This window comes from Spermophilus citellus (assembly GCF_964194105.1).
Source record: "Spermophilus citellus genome assembly, chromosome: 5".
NCBI lineage: Eukaryota > Metazoa > Chordata > Mammalia > Rodentia > Sciuridae > Spermophilus > Spermophilus citellus.
Genome location: NC_138186.1, coordinates 44,044,146 through 44,064,941, shown reverse-complemented (window position 1 = coordinate 44,064,941; position 20,796 = coordinate 44,044,146). Strand labels below are relative to the sequence as shown.

Below are 20,796 nucleotides of genomic sequence, written 5' to 3'. Positions count from 1 at the left end.
TGCAAAGTCCATTAAGTCATCAAGTAAGATTATAAAGTACCTCTCTTTTCCTAGCCATTAATACATAAATGTGCCAAAAAGTTCTAGAATTTTTGGATTCAATAGGGGTATAAAAATATTTATTTGATAAAACAAAAACAAAAACAAAAAAACAGACGGGAGCCAGGCACTGAGGTGCATGCCTATAATCCATCACTAGGGAGGATGAAGCTGAAGGATCACAAGTTCTAGGCCGGTCTGGGCAACTTAGTGATACCCTGTCTCAAAACAAAACAAAACAAAACAAAAAAAAGGGCTGAGGATGTAACTCAGTGATAGAGTGTCCCTAGGTTTAATCCCCAGTGCCTAAAAAAAAAAAAAAAAAAAAAAAAAAAAATTGAAAATAAAAGGAAAAAACCAATGGGGACAATTTTCAGAGTGCCATCCATATGTCAAAGTGAAGGAACTTCTATATCACCAAAGTCTGGTTCAGACAGAGGTCACTGAACTTGTTTTTTTTTAGTGGTATTGGGTATTGAACCCAGGAGTGCTTTACCACTGAGCTACATTCTTACTCCCCCCTTTTAGCCCCAAGAAGGGCTTTCAGGCCAGGCATGATGGTGTATACCTGTATCCGTAGCTACTTGGGAGGCTTAGGAAGAAGGATTACATATTTGAGGCCAGCCTCTGTAATTTAGTGAGGCCCTGATTCAAAATTAAAAAAATAAGATGTAGCTCAGTGGTAGAGCCCCATTGGATTCAATCCTCAAAATGAAACAAACAAAATGAAAAGCCTCTCAAAGTTCTCCCTGCTTACCTACTCTGGATATGTTTCATCATCTGACATCAGAAAACACTCAAAACAATCTTGAGCTCAGAACTGAAATGAGACTCACTTGGGGAGCCAGGGAAGGTGAGACAAAGATGCCAAGGGTCCAGATATGCATGTCATGTACTTTCAGGCTACATGTTTTTGTTGGCTGTCATAACTGATTCAAGTAGTCACAATTCCAGAAATGAACTGTGAAATAATAACTCAGAGGGCTGGGGATGTGGCTCAAGCGGTAGCGCGCTTGCCTGGCATGTGTGCGGCCCGGGTTCGATCCTCAGCACCACATACAAAGATGTTGTGTCCGCCGAAATCTAAAAATAAATATTAAAAATTCTCTCTCTCTCTAAAACAAAAACAAAAACAAAACAAAACAAAAAAACCCTCAGAAACATTTCATTACTTGTATACTGTTTAGAATATTGTATGTAAATAATTCTTAGACACGTGAAGGAGTCAGTGGAGAAACAAAGTCAGGGGCAAAGGTAAAACAAGCAAGTGGTAGATTATATCTGTGGTCCCCAGGGAATGAATGAACCTCCCAGTATTCATATTCTGACACAGCCCCTTCCATGTTGAATTGGCCACATGTCTTGCTTTGGCCAAGGGGATATTAGATTATTGGGTCTTCCAGGTTACCTACCAGCCACTAGCTAAATGCAGCCATGACTCTAGCTGATTCCATCCATATGGAACAGAATTACTGTTAAGATCTTTCAGAATTCCTAATGAAGATTCATTGCTGTATTAGGCCATGATATTATGAAGTGATTTTTTAAAAAAATATTTTTTAGTTGTAATTGGACACAATACCTTTATTTTATTTATTTTTATGTGGTGAAGATTGAATCCAGCGCCTCGCACATGCTAGGCGAGCACTCTACCGCTGAGCCACAACTCCAGCCTCTGAAGTGATTTTTCATGCAATAGAGAGGTGCAACAAAGGGTTTATAAGAGAAAGGGAAGAAACAAAACTGCATTCTAGGAATAGTAAATTTGTGTATTTTGGGGGTAACATGACTACCTGGAAGCTATTAAAGAGGTTAGTCTGGGAATTCTGTCTTGAGTAGGCTCTCTAGGGTTCTCTTAGAAAGCATTTTAGTTTTTTACCAATTCTCAAGAAAAATTTGAGAGTTTACCTATGGGTATACTTGTGTACTATCTGCCAGTATCCTTCTGCTAGTACCCTTGGCCTTATTATTTCAAGTTTGTACCATTTCCCTGATCAGAATTTTGTAGATTACTCAGAGATAAGGAAAAGACCAACCCTGAGTAGGCAAGAAAGACATGAATACTCCCTCATTGCTATCTTTTCACCCTTGCTTAAATAAAAACAGCAGCAGCAACATAGATATTCTGTCTACCTCTTTAGTCAACAGTCAGGGCTATCTAAATATGGAATGCTCCAAGGAATTCAGATTCTTGCAGGAAACTGTGAAACACAAGTCACAAACACAGTATTGCCCTGAGCAAGGAGTGATGGGGCACTGGAGTCAAGGCTCTGGAAAGGAGAACTGCTTAATGGGATTAAGTGGTCTATAGAATTTGGGATCTCCCTACAGTATGCTGGGCGTACAAACATTGGAAGGATAAAGGAGAGGTCAGATAGTGATCAAGAAATATAGACAAAAATAGAGGAAAATGGAACTGGGAATTAAAATACCCACAGAACAGAATCATTCAAAGTGAAAAAGAATTAAACTTTATTTATCTGGAAGATGGGATGAGTCCATCGCTGGTTATTGGAACCTGAGGTTGCGCTTGCTCTTTAGGAAGGTGGGTTGGAATGGGATGAGCTGTGTTTGGCAAGGGCTGTGGTGGTCTAGAATCTGGGGAGATCAGCAGAATTAGAGAAGCAGAATTAGTTTTCTAAGACTGGCACCCCTTACATCAACCAGTACCACCTATGTGTCCTCTATATCCTCCATTTTTTTTTTTTTTTGGTGGTGCTGGGGATTGAATCCAGGGCCTTGTGCTTGTGAGGCAAGTACTCTACCAACTAAGCTATATCCCTAGCCCCATAGCCCCTATTTTTGTCTACCACCTCTCACCTGCCTGGTTCCCCAGCTGAGCCTCAGGCCGGTCTCCCCAGAGCAGATGCTTGGGGTCATTGAGGAACCTCTGGCTGCGTTGGCATGTCAGGCAGGTCTGTATTGTCCAGCGTTGTCCCCTGCGGCCTGGGGTAAAGGTGGGAAAAAGGAAAAGTGCCCAGGTTCCTAAGAAAGGTCCTTTTGCCTCCAAGTTTTTCCAGTAGGAATCCTATTCCCTACTCCCACTTTGAATGTAAATTTCATGGCATCAGGCCTCAGCACCAATTCCATCAATTTCTTGGAATTTTAAGACAAAAACTAAATTTCTTAACAGGATAAAGATATGGATTGTTTCCCTCAACTCTTGCTCCTGCGAACTCAAATTCCAGCCTCCCCAACTCTGATTTCCTTGACAGTACCATAAATTCTCATGTCTGGAAATTCTCATCCATGCTTAGAATTTCTCTCTCTAGATCCCTTTATTTATCATGTACCTCATCACCACTGGCATAAATAATTCAGCGTTCTACTTTACCCTCCTCTCAATTAAAGCATTTTTCTCCCCTACATTCTTTTGTTTCTATTTTAGTCTATCTCTCCAGGGTGTAATTTGAATATAGTACTTGACATATTTTAGCAAATAAGGTCTTTTTTTTTTTTTTTTTGGCGGGGGTGGGTGGGTGGGTGGGGTGGGGGAGTACCAGGGGTTGAATTCAGGGGCACTCAACCACCGAGTCACATCTCCAGCTCTTATTGTATTTTATTTAGAGACAGGGTATCACTGAGTTGCTTAGGGCTTCTAAGTTGCTGAGACAACTTTGAATTTGCGATCCTCCTGCCTCAGCCTCCGCCAGCAGCGGGAATTACAGGCCTGTGCCACTGCGACTGGCAGAAAAGAAATATTTCTTGAGTGAATGAATGAAAGGTGATACCACACAGTATCTGTTATTGTGCCACGGTGAGATTGCCTCTTAAGGCATAATTTTTCTTCTACCCAAATAGGAATAAAAGCCAAGCCCAGACTTTAGTTTGTCCCAGGGATATTAGAAATTTAATTTATACGGGGCGCAGTGGTGCACAGCCGTAATCCCAGCGGCTCCGGAGGCGGAGGCAGAGGCTGCAGGATAGCGAGTTCAAAGCCAGCCTCAGCAATTTAGAGAGGCGCTAAGCAACTCAGTGAGACCTTGTCTCTAAATACAAAAATAGGGCTGGGGATGTGACTCAGTGACCGAGTGTCCTCGAGGTCAATCCTCGGTACAAAAAGCAAACAAAGAAAAAAACCTTTAATTCAGACCTAGAGAAAGCTGGCTCCAGCATATCCAAAGCCCTACCTATCTAAGGTGAGGATGGAGCGGTTTGGCCCCGCCCTCCCCTCTTCCCGTGCTCCGCAACCACCCCATTTTGCCAGGAGCACTCACGTCTCTGGCGCTGGGTGCTGGTGAGGCCAGGGACGAGGAGGGAGGAGCAGCCGCGACAAAGGGTCCTTTTCACCGAGGGGTCCCTGGGGGCGGAGGGGGAAAGGTCGTCTGAATGCCCGCGCTCCCTCGCCTTTCCTTCTCGGTCCCGCCCACCGCCCAGACCCGCGCTGTCTCACTGTCGCAGGACTAGTCGCTTCGCAATGGTCTTTTCCGTGTGGCAGTAAAACCTCGCCAGCGCCTGGTTCTCGGGGTCCTGCGCAAGGACACAGTGGGCGGCCTGGGGGAAGGCAGCGGTCACTCCAGGGCCCGGGGCACCAGAATCCCTTCCCCACGCGGCACTTGCTCACTTACCTGGTACAAGAAGCTGAGTCTCTGGAAGGCCTCGCGGTCCTTCACTGGTCCAGCCATCCGGGCGCCCCAGCAACAAGCACACCCGCTCGCAGGCCCCGCCCCCTGCGCCCGCGCAAGGCCTTCTGGGAGGTGTAGTGCCCAGGCCCGCAGCCTTAGGTTTGGGAACCTGTTCTCTGCCAATCTAGCACAGGATCCCTTTCTGACTTTTGAGTTCCTTTCAATCTTCCTTAAAACTATGATCATGTACTTAGTAGAGACTGGAGCGGCAAATGGGCAGGAGAGGATCTTTTTATTATTTTAGTTGTAGATGGACACAATACCTTTATTTTTATGTGGTGCTGATGATAGAACCCAGTGCCTCACACCGGCTATGCAAGTGCTCGACCACTGAGCTACAACCCTAGCCCAGGAGAGGTTCTTAGAAGGTGGCAGGATAAGGAAGGAGGGTTCCTGGCCCTCAGCACAGCCTGGTTCCACTTTTACACTTACCAATGAAACACTTGTTACAGTGCTGGACATGTAGCAGGTGATCCCTACTTGCTCAGTGAATAGTTTTAAATTCCTTGTTGTATGTACAGCAAACTGCCAACAGTGTCCTCTGTCCAGACTGCAGCCTACTTTCTCCATAGAGACATCAACTTCACACTCCTCTGACCTTTTTCTGCCTCCCATTTGTTGTCTGGCATCCTGTGTTTATCACCGATACCCAGTTAATGACAACTAGTTTCTGAGGTCAAAAGCAGAGGAATTAAAACTGGAGGTACAAAACATGATTGAACACTAAGATAGAGTGGGCAGTATAAGTCAGGAGAGGGTGATATCCTGCTCCCTTCTCAGAAGAAGGAAATTAGCTAAAACCTCCTCTAGGTGAAGTTTAGCAAGGGTCCTCAGATTTGAATGAGGAATGTATTTAAAATGTTGAGATCCCCAGGTCCAACCAGACATTGATCAAACACTGCAGGCAAGACCCAGGAACATGCATTGTTCATACCCAGTGATTTTACAATAAACATAAGGCCATGCCCAAATTAGCACTCGACACAGAGATCACTTCAGTGGATCCTTTGTTCCATATTATTTTTACCAACCAAAGTATCTTGCCACAAAGAACCACAGTCAAGGCACAAAGGTAAGAGGAGGAAAGTGGACAGAGTCCTGTTGAGGTGGTAAGAGGAACTGAAATGCCCTCAGTAAACTGCAGCTTCTTGTGTCAGTCTTCTGTGAAGATTACCCAAGCAGCAGATATCCAAGATGTTTTAGTTTGGTTTGGCATGCATCTCTTTACCTTTTTTTGACAACATATATACCCTATAGGTTGTTTATTTTGGCCTAACATTAAAATGATTTACATTCAAAAAGGGGAATGGCAAAGGGTGAAGGACGGCAACAAACAAGCAAAAGGCTGTTGTGAACACTAGTTCCAGGCCAATGCACAGGCAAAAAGGAAGCTGCCTATCCAGCCCTTTCCTAAATGTACCCTGTCTTCAGGGTGAGAAAGACTCCCTTATCTTTCTTCCTTTCTGGCTTGGACACCTGAGCCAGGTGACAAGGCTAACGACTTGGGAATAGTTATTCAGTAACATTCTTTAAGGCCAGGGCTTTGGATAGATATACTTTTCTCTTTTTTCTAATACCTGACTCTGCTCTCCAAGTTCTTTTGGGAAAAGTGTAAGTGTAGCTGTGTCTTGCACAATCTCTTCCCTTTGCCTCTGAAGAGGGACAGGCAGTGCAACTTCTTGGAGACCACCGACTGTGAGGAGGCAGGCAAATAGCTAGCGGAAGGCCAAGGTAGGGACAAACGTTCTCCTTTATTCCCATCCTTTCCTTTTCTCCACATTCCTACCTCTGGCCAATCCTACTCACAATGGCAACCTTACCCTGGGAATAGAACACCGAAGAAACTTCCCTCTCCTTCATTGGTTTCTAGGAATCTGTTGCTTTAGTTCTCTTACCTGATCTTCTTTGTAATCTACTTTGATGTCCAAACTCTGCCTTCAGAAAAATTCAACTTCTAGACCCATGACAGCAATGGTCATTCATCTTTTTTCAATCTAGAGGTACACCGACCCCTGTGATTTTCCTCAAAAAAACAAGTCTATTCTGGGTCAAAGAAGTCCCTAAGGGTTTCTGTTTTCTCCTCCTACTTAAGCAAGTTAGACTCTCCCATAGACTTTTCGTTTCTGGAAGTCTCTCCTTCCTACCCAACCTTTCCTTGTGCAATAGAAAACCTGATGGATGTCAGGGAGACATTCTCTTGGCAACCAGCTCCCCACGGTGAGGAGGGAGACATACCCGTGCTCCATCATGCAGCCCAGTCCTACCCTCCTCCACACAAACCATCCCGGAGGCCAGAATGTTTCTCCAAGATGACTCAGGACTGGAACCAGGCAGACACCAAGACGTTCCAGCAGGACACAAGAAGGAAGGCCCATAGCTTTTGACCCTGCCTCACCCCAGTTAATCCCACATCTCAACCTGTCACTCCCAATCTGTTGGGGGCCTGATGGTAAGTGGTGCAGCATTCTTCCGACCAGCCCGGATGCCTGGGTAGAAGAGGGGCCAAAGTTTCTCAGTAAAAGTATCAGTAAAGGTGTAGATATGAGAGCGGTCTGTGACGTTGTAAAATGATAGTGTGCCAGCCTCGTAGTCTAGGAATATGCCTACCCGCTTGGGTTTTACCTTGATGTGCAAAGGGGTAAAAGGTGTGGTGGTGGCTGCATACTTGTCCCCATTCCACAGCCGCACACGCCAGTAGCCAGTCTCAGGGAGTGGAGTCAGCTCGCCCTTTCGGCTCACAGAGTCCCGGCACACACCCACTGCCCAGTGGGTCTTGTCCCCCACCTCCACCTCCCAGTAGTGTCGACCTGAGGTGAAACCTTCAGTAGCCAGGACGCAAGGGTAGAAGGTGAAACGCTGTGGCGTGTCAGGGAGATCTCGGAGTCTTGTCTCCACAAACTTGACGCTTTTACGATCTTCTGACAGGACTAGGTTAGGATGAGCAGTCTCAGGGTCCAGGGTCACATCCGCTGGCGGGAGAAGCCAGAGTGGGGAGCTAGATGAGGATGGGAATAGCTAAACACCCCTGCCTCACTTTTTCAGCCTGCCTGTATATACAGAGCCTGGTCCCTTAAAGGTCCTCAGAACACCATGAGTTGGTTAAGATTCTCAATCCATAGTGTCACCAAAGGAAAAGGAGGCAACAAAGGCTTCACTTTTCACCCTGATCCTAAAATAAACAGATAATGATCTCTTGACTCTGAAAGAAAAGTCTCTGTGGGGATAGGTTCCTGTCCTTGTCTTTTCCTCATCTGATTTCTTCATTTATCTCACTATATGGAAAAGTGCAAGGTGTGGTATGAGGGCCAGAATGGAAAGTGGAAGAAGAATCCAGAGCAAGTCAGCAGTATGGTCTAGGGACAAGGTTAGCATGTATCTGTTTTCTTGGAATGGTTCTGCTTTATGACTACTTTCCCTGCATAAATATTATGATATTCCTGTTCATGCTCAGCATTGCCCCAGCTGAGATGGTAAATTCTATGGCCACTTCATCTGATGTCTTGGGTAAATTATTTAACCTTTCTGGGTCCCTATTTAGAAAAATGTAGATTTAGAAGTAGACGACATCTATGTGAGACTCAGGGTGAGACCGAAAGCCAACTAAAGGGGTGGAGGTAGGAGTGGGCACGAAATAATTGAAGTCCATATAAGGTAGGATTTAAAGACTTTTCTCTTGGGCTGGGGATGTGGCTCAAGTGGTAGGGTGCTCGCCTGGCATGTGTGCGGCCCGGGGTTTGACCCTCAGCACCACATACAAAGATGTTGTGTCCGCCGAAAACTAAAAAATAAATATTAAAAAATTCTCTCTCTTTAAAAAAAAAAAAAAAAGATTGGGAACAACTCACCAATTAGCTGTTTAAGGATTTTCCTTAGGGCAAAGTATTGTCGCGGGAAATTGCTGAAGTTCTTTTCCAGCTCTATGGATACTGAAGTCACCTCCATGGTCTTCACCTTCTCACATCTAGGACGGATAGAAAGATAGGGGGAGAAAGGGCAGGGTCAGGGGATATCAGTCAAGTGAATATTCAGATGTCTTTAGGGAGAAACTAAAATTCTCCATCTTCCCACTTTCTATCTTCTCCCTCAAGACAACTGCTTTCTTGTGTTATTGGTGGAGAGCCATTTGCTCTCCTACACCGATACTTATCTTGAGAATAAACCTCTAAATTTACTTTTTTTCCCCATCTCTCTCTCTCTCTCTCCCCCTCTGTACTTGGAATCCAACCCAGGGCCTAATGCACTCTACCACTATTTAACATCCCTAGCCCTTTTTGTATTTTATTTTGAGACTAAAGTTACTCAGGTTGGCCTTGAATTTACAATCCTCCTGCTTCAAGTAGCTGGGATTAATAGGCATGCCTCATGGTGCCCAGCATGGGGTATTCTTAGTATAAGATGATTATCATGTAAATGATAATCATCCTTCTTGCTTTCCCATCCCCTTTCTCCTGCCCTCTTGTTTTGACACAATTCCATCCACAGGTACAAGCAGAATATGGTTCTACATTATCATTGTCCTTACCAACCAAGTCCTGATGTTTAAAGGGGAAAAAATAAGGAATTATTACTTTTAATGATTTGTTCTCTATCTGGCTTCATGGCTGCAATGAACCTCTCCCATGTCCTATCCAGATACTGCATGATTTTTCCCATCCTTACTATCCCAAATCATTATAATACCTTTAGTCTCTAAGCCATGACCTAACTTACTCAGAAAGATATAAGAATCACTTACTTTTCCAGGGTACTTTTGACATCCTAGAGGGAATGAGAAAAGAAAGCAATATTGGTCCTGGCATTCAAGCGTCCTGAAGGCAAAAGGTACCCCCCCATCCCAAAAGTTCTAGATCTATAGAATAGGCACAGTGCAAACTGATAGTTATAATGCAAGGGTTAGAGTTCCAGAGGGATCTGAATACATCTCTCTTAAAATAATCTCCACTTTCAACTGTTGGTCATCCGGAAGCTTGGTAATTTATATCACTTCCAAATGGTTTCTTGTATGTTTGTCTTTGCTCCTCAAGGACACTGGGAGCTCCCTGCAAGGTATACATATTGTGTGTCTCTTTACTCTGTTCCCCAAGTACCAATCACATACCTCAGTCTCCTCGAGAATCAGTACAGATAGTTCCAGATTGGTGGCATAGAACAAATCACACTTTCCCATTGTGGTTTGGTATTCCCTATCTGGCACGGGTTAATAAACAATAAGTGTGTGCCAACCCTGATTTGAGAATACTTGGGGTCCAGAAGACAAAGAAGACAAATTTCTGCCCTACAAGGATTTCCCAATTTAATGCAGAACATACATACATGAAAGGATGGCAATCAATACCAAGCAATACATAACATGCAGATAAACAACATACAATGAAGCTTCACTGATTCAAACGCTGGTATTCTGGTCTCTTAAGAAATATGTACCCTATAGCCTTACTAACATTATGCATCTTTTGAAGAGAACAAAACTATTTCAAACATTTTAGAGGCATCATTAACATATCAAAAGCAATGTTATTATTTATACATAATTTCAAGTATCCTTTAAACTAACTTTCTTTTTAGCACTAGGTAAATCAAGTATTAGGATGAAAAAAGTAATGGAAACTATATTTACAAAATTTATAATGCATAGTTTTTTACTACGTAGACTAGACTTCTCTCAAGGGTGAATTTTTTTCTCTGGGACAAATTAAACACAAGGGTTGAGGATATAGCTCAGTTGGTAGAGTGCTTGCCTCTCACACACAAGGCCCTGGGTTTAATGCCCAGCACCACAAAAACAAAAACAAAAACAAAACAAAACAAAACAAAAAAATAAAAACAAAAACAAAAAACCCCAAAACAAATTAAGCACATAATTGTTGATGAGACATAAGAACACAAAAATGATTAGAAGGGGATGAGAAAAATCAGAGAAGCTTGCTGTAGAAAAAGATCCTCTGTGTAAGTCTGGAAGAAAGAATTGGACTTGGGGAAGTAGAGCAAGGGAGTGAGCACCCTTGGCTGACAGACTGGCCTGTGCAAAGCTATACTGTGTTCCACTTGAGGGGCTATGCAGGGGCAAAGGTCGAACCTTAAGCATCTCGAAGCCTGACTGTAAGCACTTGCCCTCCACCTCGGCAGCCAAATGGGCCAGGTCCCGGCGCATGTCCCCAAGGTGAGCAGCATTTTCTCGAAGTCTTTGTAGAATGTCCTGTTCCTCCTCCTCTAGTCTTGAAAGCAATACCTGCTGTTCTTCATCCAGCCGCCTATGAAGCTCTTCAAACTCCTTTAAGATCTGCTGTCGACGACTCTCCACTAGTCTCTGAGGAAAGAGGATATTGTATCAGCAGGATCAGTGGGCTTGGGGGTAGTTTCTCCATGACCCACCAGGTACATGAATTAACAAAGAGTTCCAGTGTCATTGGAAATAAGTTAACAGGACACATTTTCTCTCTACTGAAATCTATAAAGAATGGTGCCATCACCCACTGATGACTTGATAGTGGAGACCACTGGGAAACGGATTTAATTATTTTTGCAGAACTGAGATTGAGCCCAGGGCACTTTGCTACTGAGCTACATCCCAGCCTTTTTATTTTTAGACAAGTCTTGCTAGTTGTCTAGGCTGGCCTTGAATTTGCCAGTCCTCTTGCCTCAGCCTCCTTAGTCACTGGGATTACAGGCATGCCATTACCATACCCAGCCTATTGAGAGATTACTAACTCTCCTTCCCATTATCTAAGAAAATTAAGTTTGTCAGTAAATAAACTTCTCAAAAGTTAATTTTCATGTTTTAATAAAATATATTGAAGATATAAGAAATCAATAATATAACATCTACTATTTATGAATACTAGAGATATTTCTGCTATTCCCAACTCTGAAGTTTATATAATCTGTTAACAAAGAGAAAGTAAAAATACTAGAAAATTAAGATAAGACTGTCATCATTTGTATATGGTAAGATATCTACTTGATAAAAAACAGAGAACTGGAAAACTATCACAAACTGTAAGAGTTTAGTGGGTTGTTACAAAGCATATATGCAGATTTTAGAATTAAAATAGTTAATAGTTAAATAGTTTCAAGTTATTTCTGAGAATTGGTAGTTTTCATCCCAGAAACAGGTTATGGATGTTTTTTAGTAAATCAGTTGCTTAAAATTTGGAATATGCCTTCTGTATGCCACCACATACATTTAAATATCTAACACTCTTAGATTTGATAATGTAAGACTCCAACATCAGCCTTATCACTAAGGATTTCAGTGCATACTCTCTCTTGTTCCTCCCTGAAATAAGAAATGATCTCCCCAATGGAGGATTCATGTGACCGATGAGGAGGCATCAACCCAAGAGGGAAAAGTGGAAGTAAGGCAGTGGATAAGGACTGAATGGCAGGACTAAGGGTAAAGAGAGGGTGAGAATGTAAAGCTTAGGCTGGCCTTACAAGCCTGGCATTTCTGCACTGCAAGCTGGTTCCCAATGGAGGCTGACTAGTTCTAGTTCCAGGGCCACTTGCCGCTTCACTCTCTACTGCTGCATTCTCAAGTGCACACTAGAACAGAATATATTCTCATGTTTGCCATGGAGTAAGATACAGCCTGTGTGCCAGCATGCTTAGGGGTGCTATATAGGCAAAAGTTTAGAATTCCTAACAGTGGTAAATAGGAAGAAAGAAAAGATCCCCCCGCTCTTTAGATGGACAGAATACCTTTATTTTATTTGTTTATTTATATGTGGTGCTGAGTATCGAACCCAGTGTCTCATACATGCTAGGCTAACACTCTACCACTGAGCCTCAGCCCCAGTCCCAGATTTCCCCTCTTTAAAACCCACCATCCCTTCTCTTTTTTCACTCTGTATTTGTAGGAGAGTGGTTCTTAACAAGGGTGCCATGACCCTCTAAGGATATTATTCCTCCAATGTGTGACAGACAATCCTACATGGTAAACTGTCTTGCATCATTTTTCTTTTTGGTACTGGGGATTGAACCCAAGGCCACTTAATCACTGAGCCATATCCCCAACCCTTATTATTCTGAGATAGGGTCTTGCTAAGTTGCTAAGGGCCTCACTAAGTTGCTGAGGCTGGCCTTGAACTTGCAATCCTCCTGATTTAGCCTTCCAAATCACTGGGATTATAGGTGTGTGCCACCACACCCAGCTTCCTTCATCATTTTCTATGTTCTGCTGGATATTAAATATGTAGGTAGGGACTTGAATGTCATTTTATGTAAACACACAGAGGAATTCTTACATGGTTTAAATATACCAGAATTTCCTGGAAATAACTAAACAAACTCCTTAGGACTAGATCTTATTTTCTTAGAGCAATAACTAAACAAACTCATTAGGACTAGATCTTATTAGAGCTTTAGCAAAAGTCATTCTTTTGAAAAATCATGTCATCAAGAGCTGTTTGTGGAATTTGAGTCACATTACCACACATCTGCCTCAGTTTGAACAAGTATTTATTGTATTGTTTATGTCGCATGTAGGTGCAAGCTGACTACTATATAGTGTCTTTCAGAGTTGTCATACCCAAATGTTATACATCATATTTTATTATAAATATGTCTATGGTATATCATATTACATTAGGATATAATAGTCTCTTTAAAATTATGTAGATAGATTATTTCATCTATACTTTTCATTTTAGCATAGTTAATTACAAACTTGTTTTTTGCTGTACTGGGGATTCCTATACTCTCAAACTCTACCAACTATTTTTTTTTTTTAATATTTATTTTTTTAGCTGTAGTTGTACTCCCTCCCTCCCTCCCTTCATTTTTATGTGGTGGAGATGAGGAAAAGGGAAGAACACGAATTCAAATGGTCACAAAAAGAATATTTTCTGTGGTAGTTTAAGTGTTGACGAGGATGTGGGGAAAAAGGCACACTCATACATTGCTGGTGGAACTGCAAATTGGTGCAGCCAATCTGGAAAGCACGATGGAGATTTCTTGGAAAACTTGGACTGGAACCACCATTTGACCCAGCTATCCCATTCCTTGTTCTAAACCCAAAGGACTTAAAAACACATACTACAGGGACCCAGCCATATCAATGTTTATAGTAGCACAATTCACAATAACTAAATTGTGGAACCAACCCAGATGCCCTTCAGTAGATAAATGGATAGGAAACTTTGATATATCTATATATATATACACAAACATTACTCAGCATTAAAAGAGAATAAAATTATGGCATTTGCAGATAAATGGATGAAGTTGGAGACTATAATGCTAAGTGAAATAAGCCAGTCCCCCCTAAAAAAGGCCAAATGTTTTCTTTGATATGAGGATGCTGACTCATAATGGTGATTGGTGGGAGGGAGCATGAGAGAAATGGAGGAACTTTAAATAGGGCAAAGGGGAGGGAGGGGAAGGGAGGGGACAAGAGGGTAGGAATAATGGTGGAATGAGCTAGACATCATTACTCTAAGTACATGTATGAAGTCACGAATGGTGTGAAAATACTTTGTAATCAGTGACTTAAAAGAGTTTTATTTTTGTGATAAAAATTTGTTCAAGTTTTTAAAAACCTGAATGTTTGCTTTGGTAAAATATATGAAGCACTAAAATAATAATAATTGCTTTCTGTTGAAATATTATCATTCATTATTAAATAATTAGTGTTTTTACTTTAAAACCCATGTTTAATTTCTGGTGATCCCTGAATTTCAACTCTAAATACTTATTACTTCTTCAGGAAACCTTTAACAAGGTCAGATTTCTATGCTGTCTTCCTCCCCTCCCCACCCATGTTCTGGTACTGAGGTTGATTGAGCTCAAGGGTGCTCTACAACTGAATTACATTCCAGCCCCTTTTATTTTGAGACAGGGTCTTAAGGCCTAGGCTGGCCTTGAACTTGTGATCCTTCTGCCTTAGCCTCTCTAGTAGCTGAGATTATAAGGTGTGTGCCACTGTGCCTTACCTATATTATTGTCTTATGAACTTGCAGCTGTGCTTTTTGTGCTATGTCATTATTCATTTTCTCCACCTGACTTTAAGCTCAGGAGGACAGGGACTGTGTTTTTGTTCACCATTATTTTATAATGTCAAATATAGGCCTTGGCCTATACCAGGAGCTAAATAAATACTTACTGATTTACAAAGAACTAGTGTCCCTGGTTTTGCCACTTACTGGATACATGATGTTGGACTAGAAAAAGCCTCTTTTTCTCTAGTGTAAACTGGGGGTAATAATCTTTACCTTACAGAGTATCTAAAATTACCCATGTTAAAAATGGCCTTAGGATCTTCTTCTATTTGTCATCTAACTTTTCTATATCCCAATGTCTCAAGTGTGGCCTGAACTCTTAGACCTCCAACTTGGGAAGAACCCTAAGATTTTTTTTAAAAAAGTATTTATTTCTTAGTTGTAGTTGGACACAATACCTTTTATGTAGTGCTGAGGATTGAACCTAGGGCCTTGCACGTGCTAGGCAAGCACTTTACCATTGAGCCATAACCCCAGCCCAGAACCCTAAGATTTAGTATGACCTTATAAATTTGGAAAGCCATGGACTTCCAATGAATTAATGCACAGAACTAAATATTAGTTACATTTGTTACTACTCATTATTTACCATCCAATAGAAGAAATAACTTAGACATCAAAATGCCATTCTACAAATAAGATAATGCTATGAAAAAGATGCAAAATTGTATAAAATTTAATAAAACTAATTTCTGAAGAGCCATGAAAGTCCTAATAGGATGTAGCTTTTATTCTAACTGAAGGATGGACAGGATTCTTCTATAGGTGAAGGATGGGGAGGGGAAGGACATTCTAGGAATAAACCTGCATTTTCTACCTTACTTGAGTTACTAGAATGTGGTCCAGATGTCACCAGGCAGTTTTAGGAGCTGTTAGTCAGCTCCTTTTAACCTTCTCCCTTGTGAATCTTCCAAATTCTTCTCTCCTCAAAGAAAGTCCTATCCCTACCTTCTTAGCAATCTCTTTCGCTTAATGAAAAAAAGGAGACAAACAGACAAGAACTCCCTCAATTTACCAGATTAGATATCTTGTTTTATCCTTCATTGCTTACATTCTTTTCCTCAATTCTTAATTCATGACAAGTAATTTAAGTACAGTATTTAGTGACAATAAAGTATAATAAATTATCATCATTTTTGAGAGAACAGCATTTTTCTAATATACTGGAACCAGTGGATTAAACAATGTGTAGTTAATTCCCTCATTTACAAATACTTTGTAAAACAACATGAATGGGATTGCCTGTCTTTACCTTGAGTTCTCCAGGCTTCTTCTCCTCAGAGGACTTGCATCGAGTGATCTCCTGTAGCTTCTGCTCCAGGGGCTCTAGGCACTTCTGCAGTTTTTCCTGAGGGTTAGGGAGGAAGTGGGAGAGATAACATTTGGGGTTGGTTGGTATATCCACTGCTCAAGAGGTTAACCCATTTTTAAAAAAATTTCTTTTTTTTTTTTTTGTATGTCTGGGGAGCAAACTCAAGTTCTTGCATACACTAGGTAAGTGCTTTACCACTGGGCCATATCCCCAGCTCCAACACATTTGTTTTAAACCATTTGTTTGCTTTCTATCCATTTTACCATCTCTTGATCCAACTCTCTTTGTAGACAACAATTTGAGATGTCAACTTCTTGGAGATCCCTCCTCCTGCTACAGCTTAGCCCTAATTCATCCTGCTTACCCAACTTCCTCCCACTGAATCTGATATAGTTGTCTAGCTCTCATCAATTCTGTGTCCTTCCCTATCCATTTTCTTATGGACAACTAACTGCCTATTATTGCCAAATATTTTTTTTTGGTGGTGCTGGGGATCAAAAGTAGGGCCTTGTGCATATTAAACACACACTCTACCACTGAACTACATCCCCAGCCCCAAGCAATCTCCAGATTGCTGAGAATGAAGGGATAGAAGTTTCTTTGAGGAGAGAAGAATTTGGAAGGTTCACAGGGGAGGAGAGTAAAAGGAGCTGACTAACAACTCCTAAAACTGCCTGGTGACATCAGGACAAATTCTAATTACTCAAGTAAGGTAGAAAATGTAGGTTTGTTCCTGGGATGTCCTTTTCCACCCCATCTTTTGTACCCTGATTCCCTTCTTTAAATCTATCCTCCTATCTAAATCTACCCACTTAAAAACAACTTGATTATTATACATATACATATATAGTAATATATTATAAATTACCTTAATTCTCTTGCTTCCAGATTTCATTAATATAATTAAGTATGTGAGGAAGACACTAAAATCTTTAGTTTCTATTACTCAAACATTTACCCTGTGTCCCAGCAGTAAGTCAGACAAGGCGCCATGTTACCCATTATCTGGGGAAGATGCAAACAACAGACTAGAGTTCAATTTAGTATCAGTCTAAAGTAATGTTACCTATTCCCAATACCGATGGGAATACAAGAAGTATCCCAAGCAGCGAGGCAGAATGAAGAAACCAGAATACTTTTCAGTTCTTCCCAAATCTGATCTTTGCCACAGGTTTCACTCACTTATGAAAAATATGATATACTCCAAGGACACACATACCAAATATTCATCCATGACTCTTCATGCAGAGGACAACTGATCAGATGTACTGTGTACCCCCATTTATGTAGCTACGAGGGGAACTACATAATGAGGACCAGATATAGTCTTGTCCTCAGGAACTTAAGTTCCTCTACCCAAAGAGTATGCCATTCTCTGCTGCTCCTCCCTTCTTTCCCACATTGATATCAGGTGTCTGGTGGCCCACCTTATATTCCTGTGTAGCATCGTCCAATGGCACGACAGTGTGGGCCCGGTGGGTATGGGAAATTGCACATATCAAACATACGGCCTCCTGGTCCTCATAGCAGAAGAGGCTGAGGGCCTCGTGGTGCTGGGGGCAGAGGCTCTCATCCCGGATCTTCCGCTTGACAGCTTGGAGCTGCTTGGCAATTTCCACCATACTGCCTAGTTGGCGATTAGGCCGAAGACTGCGGTAACGGGATGTCTTCCGACAGACAGGACAAGGGAAGTCCCTCTCTAGGTCCTCCCACCAGCGGGTGATGCAAGCTTTGCAGAAGTTATGCCCACATTCAATGATGACAGGCTCCTTCAGATACTCCAGGCACACAGAGCAGCTTGCCTCAACTTGTAAGTTCTCCAGAGCTGCAGCTGTGGAGGCTGCAGAGGCCCCGGCCTCTAACAGGCTTGTCTCTGCCATTATTTAACTTGGGGATGGGTACGGAGACAGAGAAAGGAAAAATATTAGTTGGAGGATGAATTTTTTTTTTTGCATCTCTGGATTGATATTTATCCCCAGGTTAAACCTTAACTCTAGATTTAACCCCAACTTGGTATTTTCCATCTTCTCTTCCACTATATACAATCTCTTTTTCTCCATTTCTCAATTTGATGACTCTCAGTCTTTGACCTAAGTTTTATTTTTTCCCCCTCTTCAGCAAACTGACACACAACTCCCATCTCTCTTCTCTTTTATTTCTGTTTCCTCTTGTTAGAAACACGAGTTTCCTTGAACTCTAGCCCAGCATACTTCTGGTCCAGTCTCACCCTACTTGTGTCTTAGAAACAGTAGTTCCAGATCATTGTATCTTAGTTTGAGATCTTATCCTAACAAACAGAAGAGGAGCATAGGAATGAAAAAGTGCCACATAAGTCGAGATATTAAGATTTCTTAAATTAGGTATATTCTAAAGTTTAGTGTCACATAAGAGTTAAGTGTTCACTGGAGCTTTAGTTTGATTCCCTGTCATTCCTGTTTCAAAGGGTAATAAACTGAATGAGTTAGGCAAAGGTAACAATCTCCTCTTTTAAGGAATGTATGAAATTATTCTTCCTTTTACCAGGACTAGCCTAGAGGAAGAAGTGTGTCCTCTTCTTGGAATGAAATCTTTCATTTCTACTTGTATTTGTAGTGACTTCAAAACAGCTACTGATAACTAATTCCTTGGACATACTGTATCTGCAACTAATAGCCTTTGGAGCGTTGGAATTAAAAGAAGAAAAGCAACGAGACAATCAAATCTCCTTCAGGTGAAGTCTCAGTGTTGGAAATGCATCAGGATGATTTATAAAACAGAAAACTAGTCCTCCACTCCATCTCTAAAACATCAACACTTTTATACATGGAGTAAGCTGATTTCTCTAGTCCTGTAACCCCTCTGCCCTCCACACCACACCCAAGAGACCCACCAAAGGAAGGAAATTTGGTAGGTTTATGCACAGACAGAGAAGTGACTATGTAATGAGTTGGATTAACAATTATAGTTTCTGTATAATGACATGGGAAGTGCTTAATTTGGAGTTGGAGCTGGTAAATTATTTGGGCCATAATTTCTTCCCTCAATATCAAGAGAGAAGTTCGGCTGGATGATTTTTCTCCACTCATTAGAATCCAACTTTGACTAGTCTGCTCCTTCCCCAGTCTTCTTGACATTAGGTGGCCTCCTGACCTGGATGAGTTGATTGTATGCACATTTAGAGACCAGGATGGATCCAGACTGGCAAAGTGGTGGGAAAGAGAAATAAGGAATGCATTAGGGAAGAATAGACGACTTGGAACTGGGGGAATAGAGTGGAGAGGACAGCGAGAGTTAGGCCCTGGGTGCCTCTGGGTTGGTCTTTCCTATTCCTCATGTCTTAGGAGAAGGACAAACTTCAGGGACGTCCTCATTTTGTTTCTATTACTGTTCAGGTTCCACCTTGTGACCCTCTCATGAGGGTGGTCCACGACTCTGTCCCACCCCCATCTCCGTGGTCTCTGGCCATATCTGGGGCGGGGAAATTGGAGAGGTGAAAGAGGAAACGTCGTGGTTGTCGGGGAGGGAGGGATGCGTGTCCAGGTGAGAAAGAGGTGTGACGTGAAGGTGGGATGCCAGCCGCTCTGACGCAGCCGAGACCCGCGGTGACTGCGTCAGTTTCACCCGGGGAGACGAGCAGCCACGGGACAGGGGAACAGCGGGGTAGCCAAGCAACGCCGGACGCGCTGACGTCGCCGGGGCGGCAAAACGTCCGCCCGGGCCCTAGGCGGGCGGAGGCAGCTGTGGTTACGTGCGGGGGGCCGGTGACGCAGTTGCAGGGCGCTGGGACGCGGCGTGCGGAGCCGGCCGGTGTGGGCAGGCACCCGGCCTAAGCGCGGCAACGGGACAGCACCTACCTTCCCGGCTTCGGGTCCGGGAGTACGGGGCGCGGAGCCGCCGGAGAGCTGCCTCCCTCCTTCCTCCTCCCCTCGCCCCCGCCCCGCGGCGCGACACACAATACTCGCCGGAAGCGGAAGCGGCGCTGCGCGGAGACTCGTGTCAGTGGAAGCCGGGGTATCGGCGGGCTAACGCGCGAGGGCCTAGCAGTGCCTGCGAAAGAGGAAGGAGCGGGGCCGGAGTTGAGGACCAGCAGGAGTCGTCAAGGGTGAGAAGGTACCCGGAGCTGCAGGTAGCTGAAATGCCGGCGTCCAGATGACCTGAGGACTCCTCCGGAGATAGAGGACCGCGCATGCGCGTGATGGAAAGCTGAAGCCCATTGCTCGCTGGGCGCCGTACCGCCCAGGTTGGCGGAGCTGTTCTGTCCAGGTTGCGGGCCTGGACTCTGGCCAAGCGATGCTGATCCTGGTGAGGCTGGAAGTCGTCGAGGCCCAGATTGTGGGCTTTCGGCCACACTTTTCCTCTCTTCGGGTCAGTCTGGGGAAAGGATGGTTATTTAAGGCGGTGGCCAATTGCGTGGCGGACCTGCGGTCTCAGCTGGCACGTCACTTCCGACTAGTTGAGATTTAGCCTTTTAATGTTTAAGGAGCAGGTAGGCTCTTCCCATGGCAGGCTTCCGATGCCCCTTGTTGCCCCTTCTTGGCGAGCTTTATCGAAATTGACTGCCTCTTCTGGGATGGAAGCTACTAGAGCGGATATCGCGACTCTGCTGCTAATCTTTATATCCTTAGCTTCTCGCTCGGTGTCCAACCGCACCAGGCGCTCAGTAAAACTTAACCGGGTGAGCGCCAAGGCCCATTCTTTCCAATTTTAGGGCTGACTAAGTTCTTCCATAATAGCAGACGATACTTGCGAGGGAGACACAAGACTTTTGCATCATGGTTTCTCTGCTTTGCTCTCCCGCGGCTGGGTCTTTGAAGATCTGATTTTGGAAGAAGTGAGGCAAGGGGAA

The 20,796-nt window shown here is 43.2% G+C and overlaps 1 protein-coding gene across 2 annotated transcripts; it reads right to left on the bottom strand.

Moving 5' to 3' along the window:
- Positions 1-2,479: 2,479 nt before the first annotated feature.
- On the bottom strand, positions 2,480-20,796 carry LOC308648837 (ribonuclease P protein subunit p21). Of its 2 annotated transcripts, XM_081293907.1 has the most exons (11): positions 19,805-20,796; positions 17,399-17,858; positions 15,912-16,007; positions 10,741-10,971; positions 9,400-9,422; positions 8,510-8,625; positions 7,449-7,633; positions 4,433-4,533; positions 4,257-4,339; positions 2,860-2,985; positions 2,480-2,637 (listed from the first exon to the last, which is right to left on the bottom strand). In XM_081293907.1, the coding sequence occupies exons 2-11, from the start codon at positions 17,849-17,851 to the stop codon at positions 2,516-2,518; spliced, it is 1,536 nt and encodes a 511-aa protein (XP_081150033.1). In that variant the 5' UTR covers positions 17,852-17,858; positions 19,805-20,796; the 3' UTR covers positions 2,480-2,515. The 2 variants fall into 2 exon arrangements, with proteins under 2 accessions (XP_081150033.1, XP_081150032.1); XM_081293906.1 differs by lacking the exons at positions 7,449-7,633; positions 8,510-8,625; positions 9,400-9,422; ... (2 more) ...; positions 17,399-17,858; positions 19,805-20,796 and adding an exon at positions 4,608-4,751.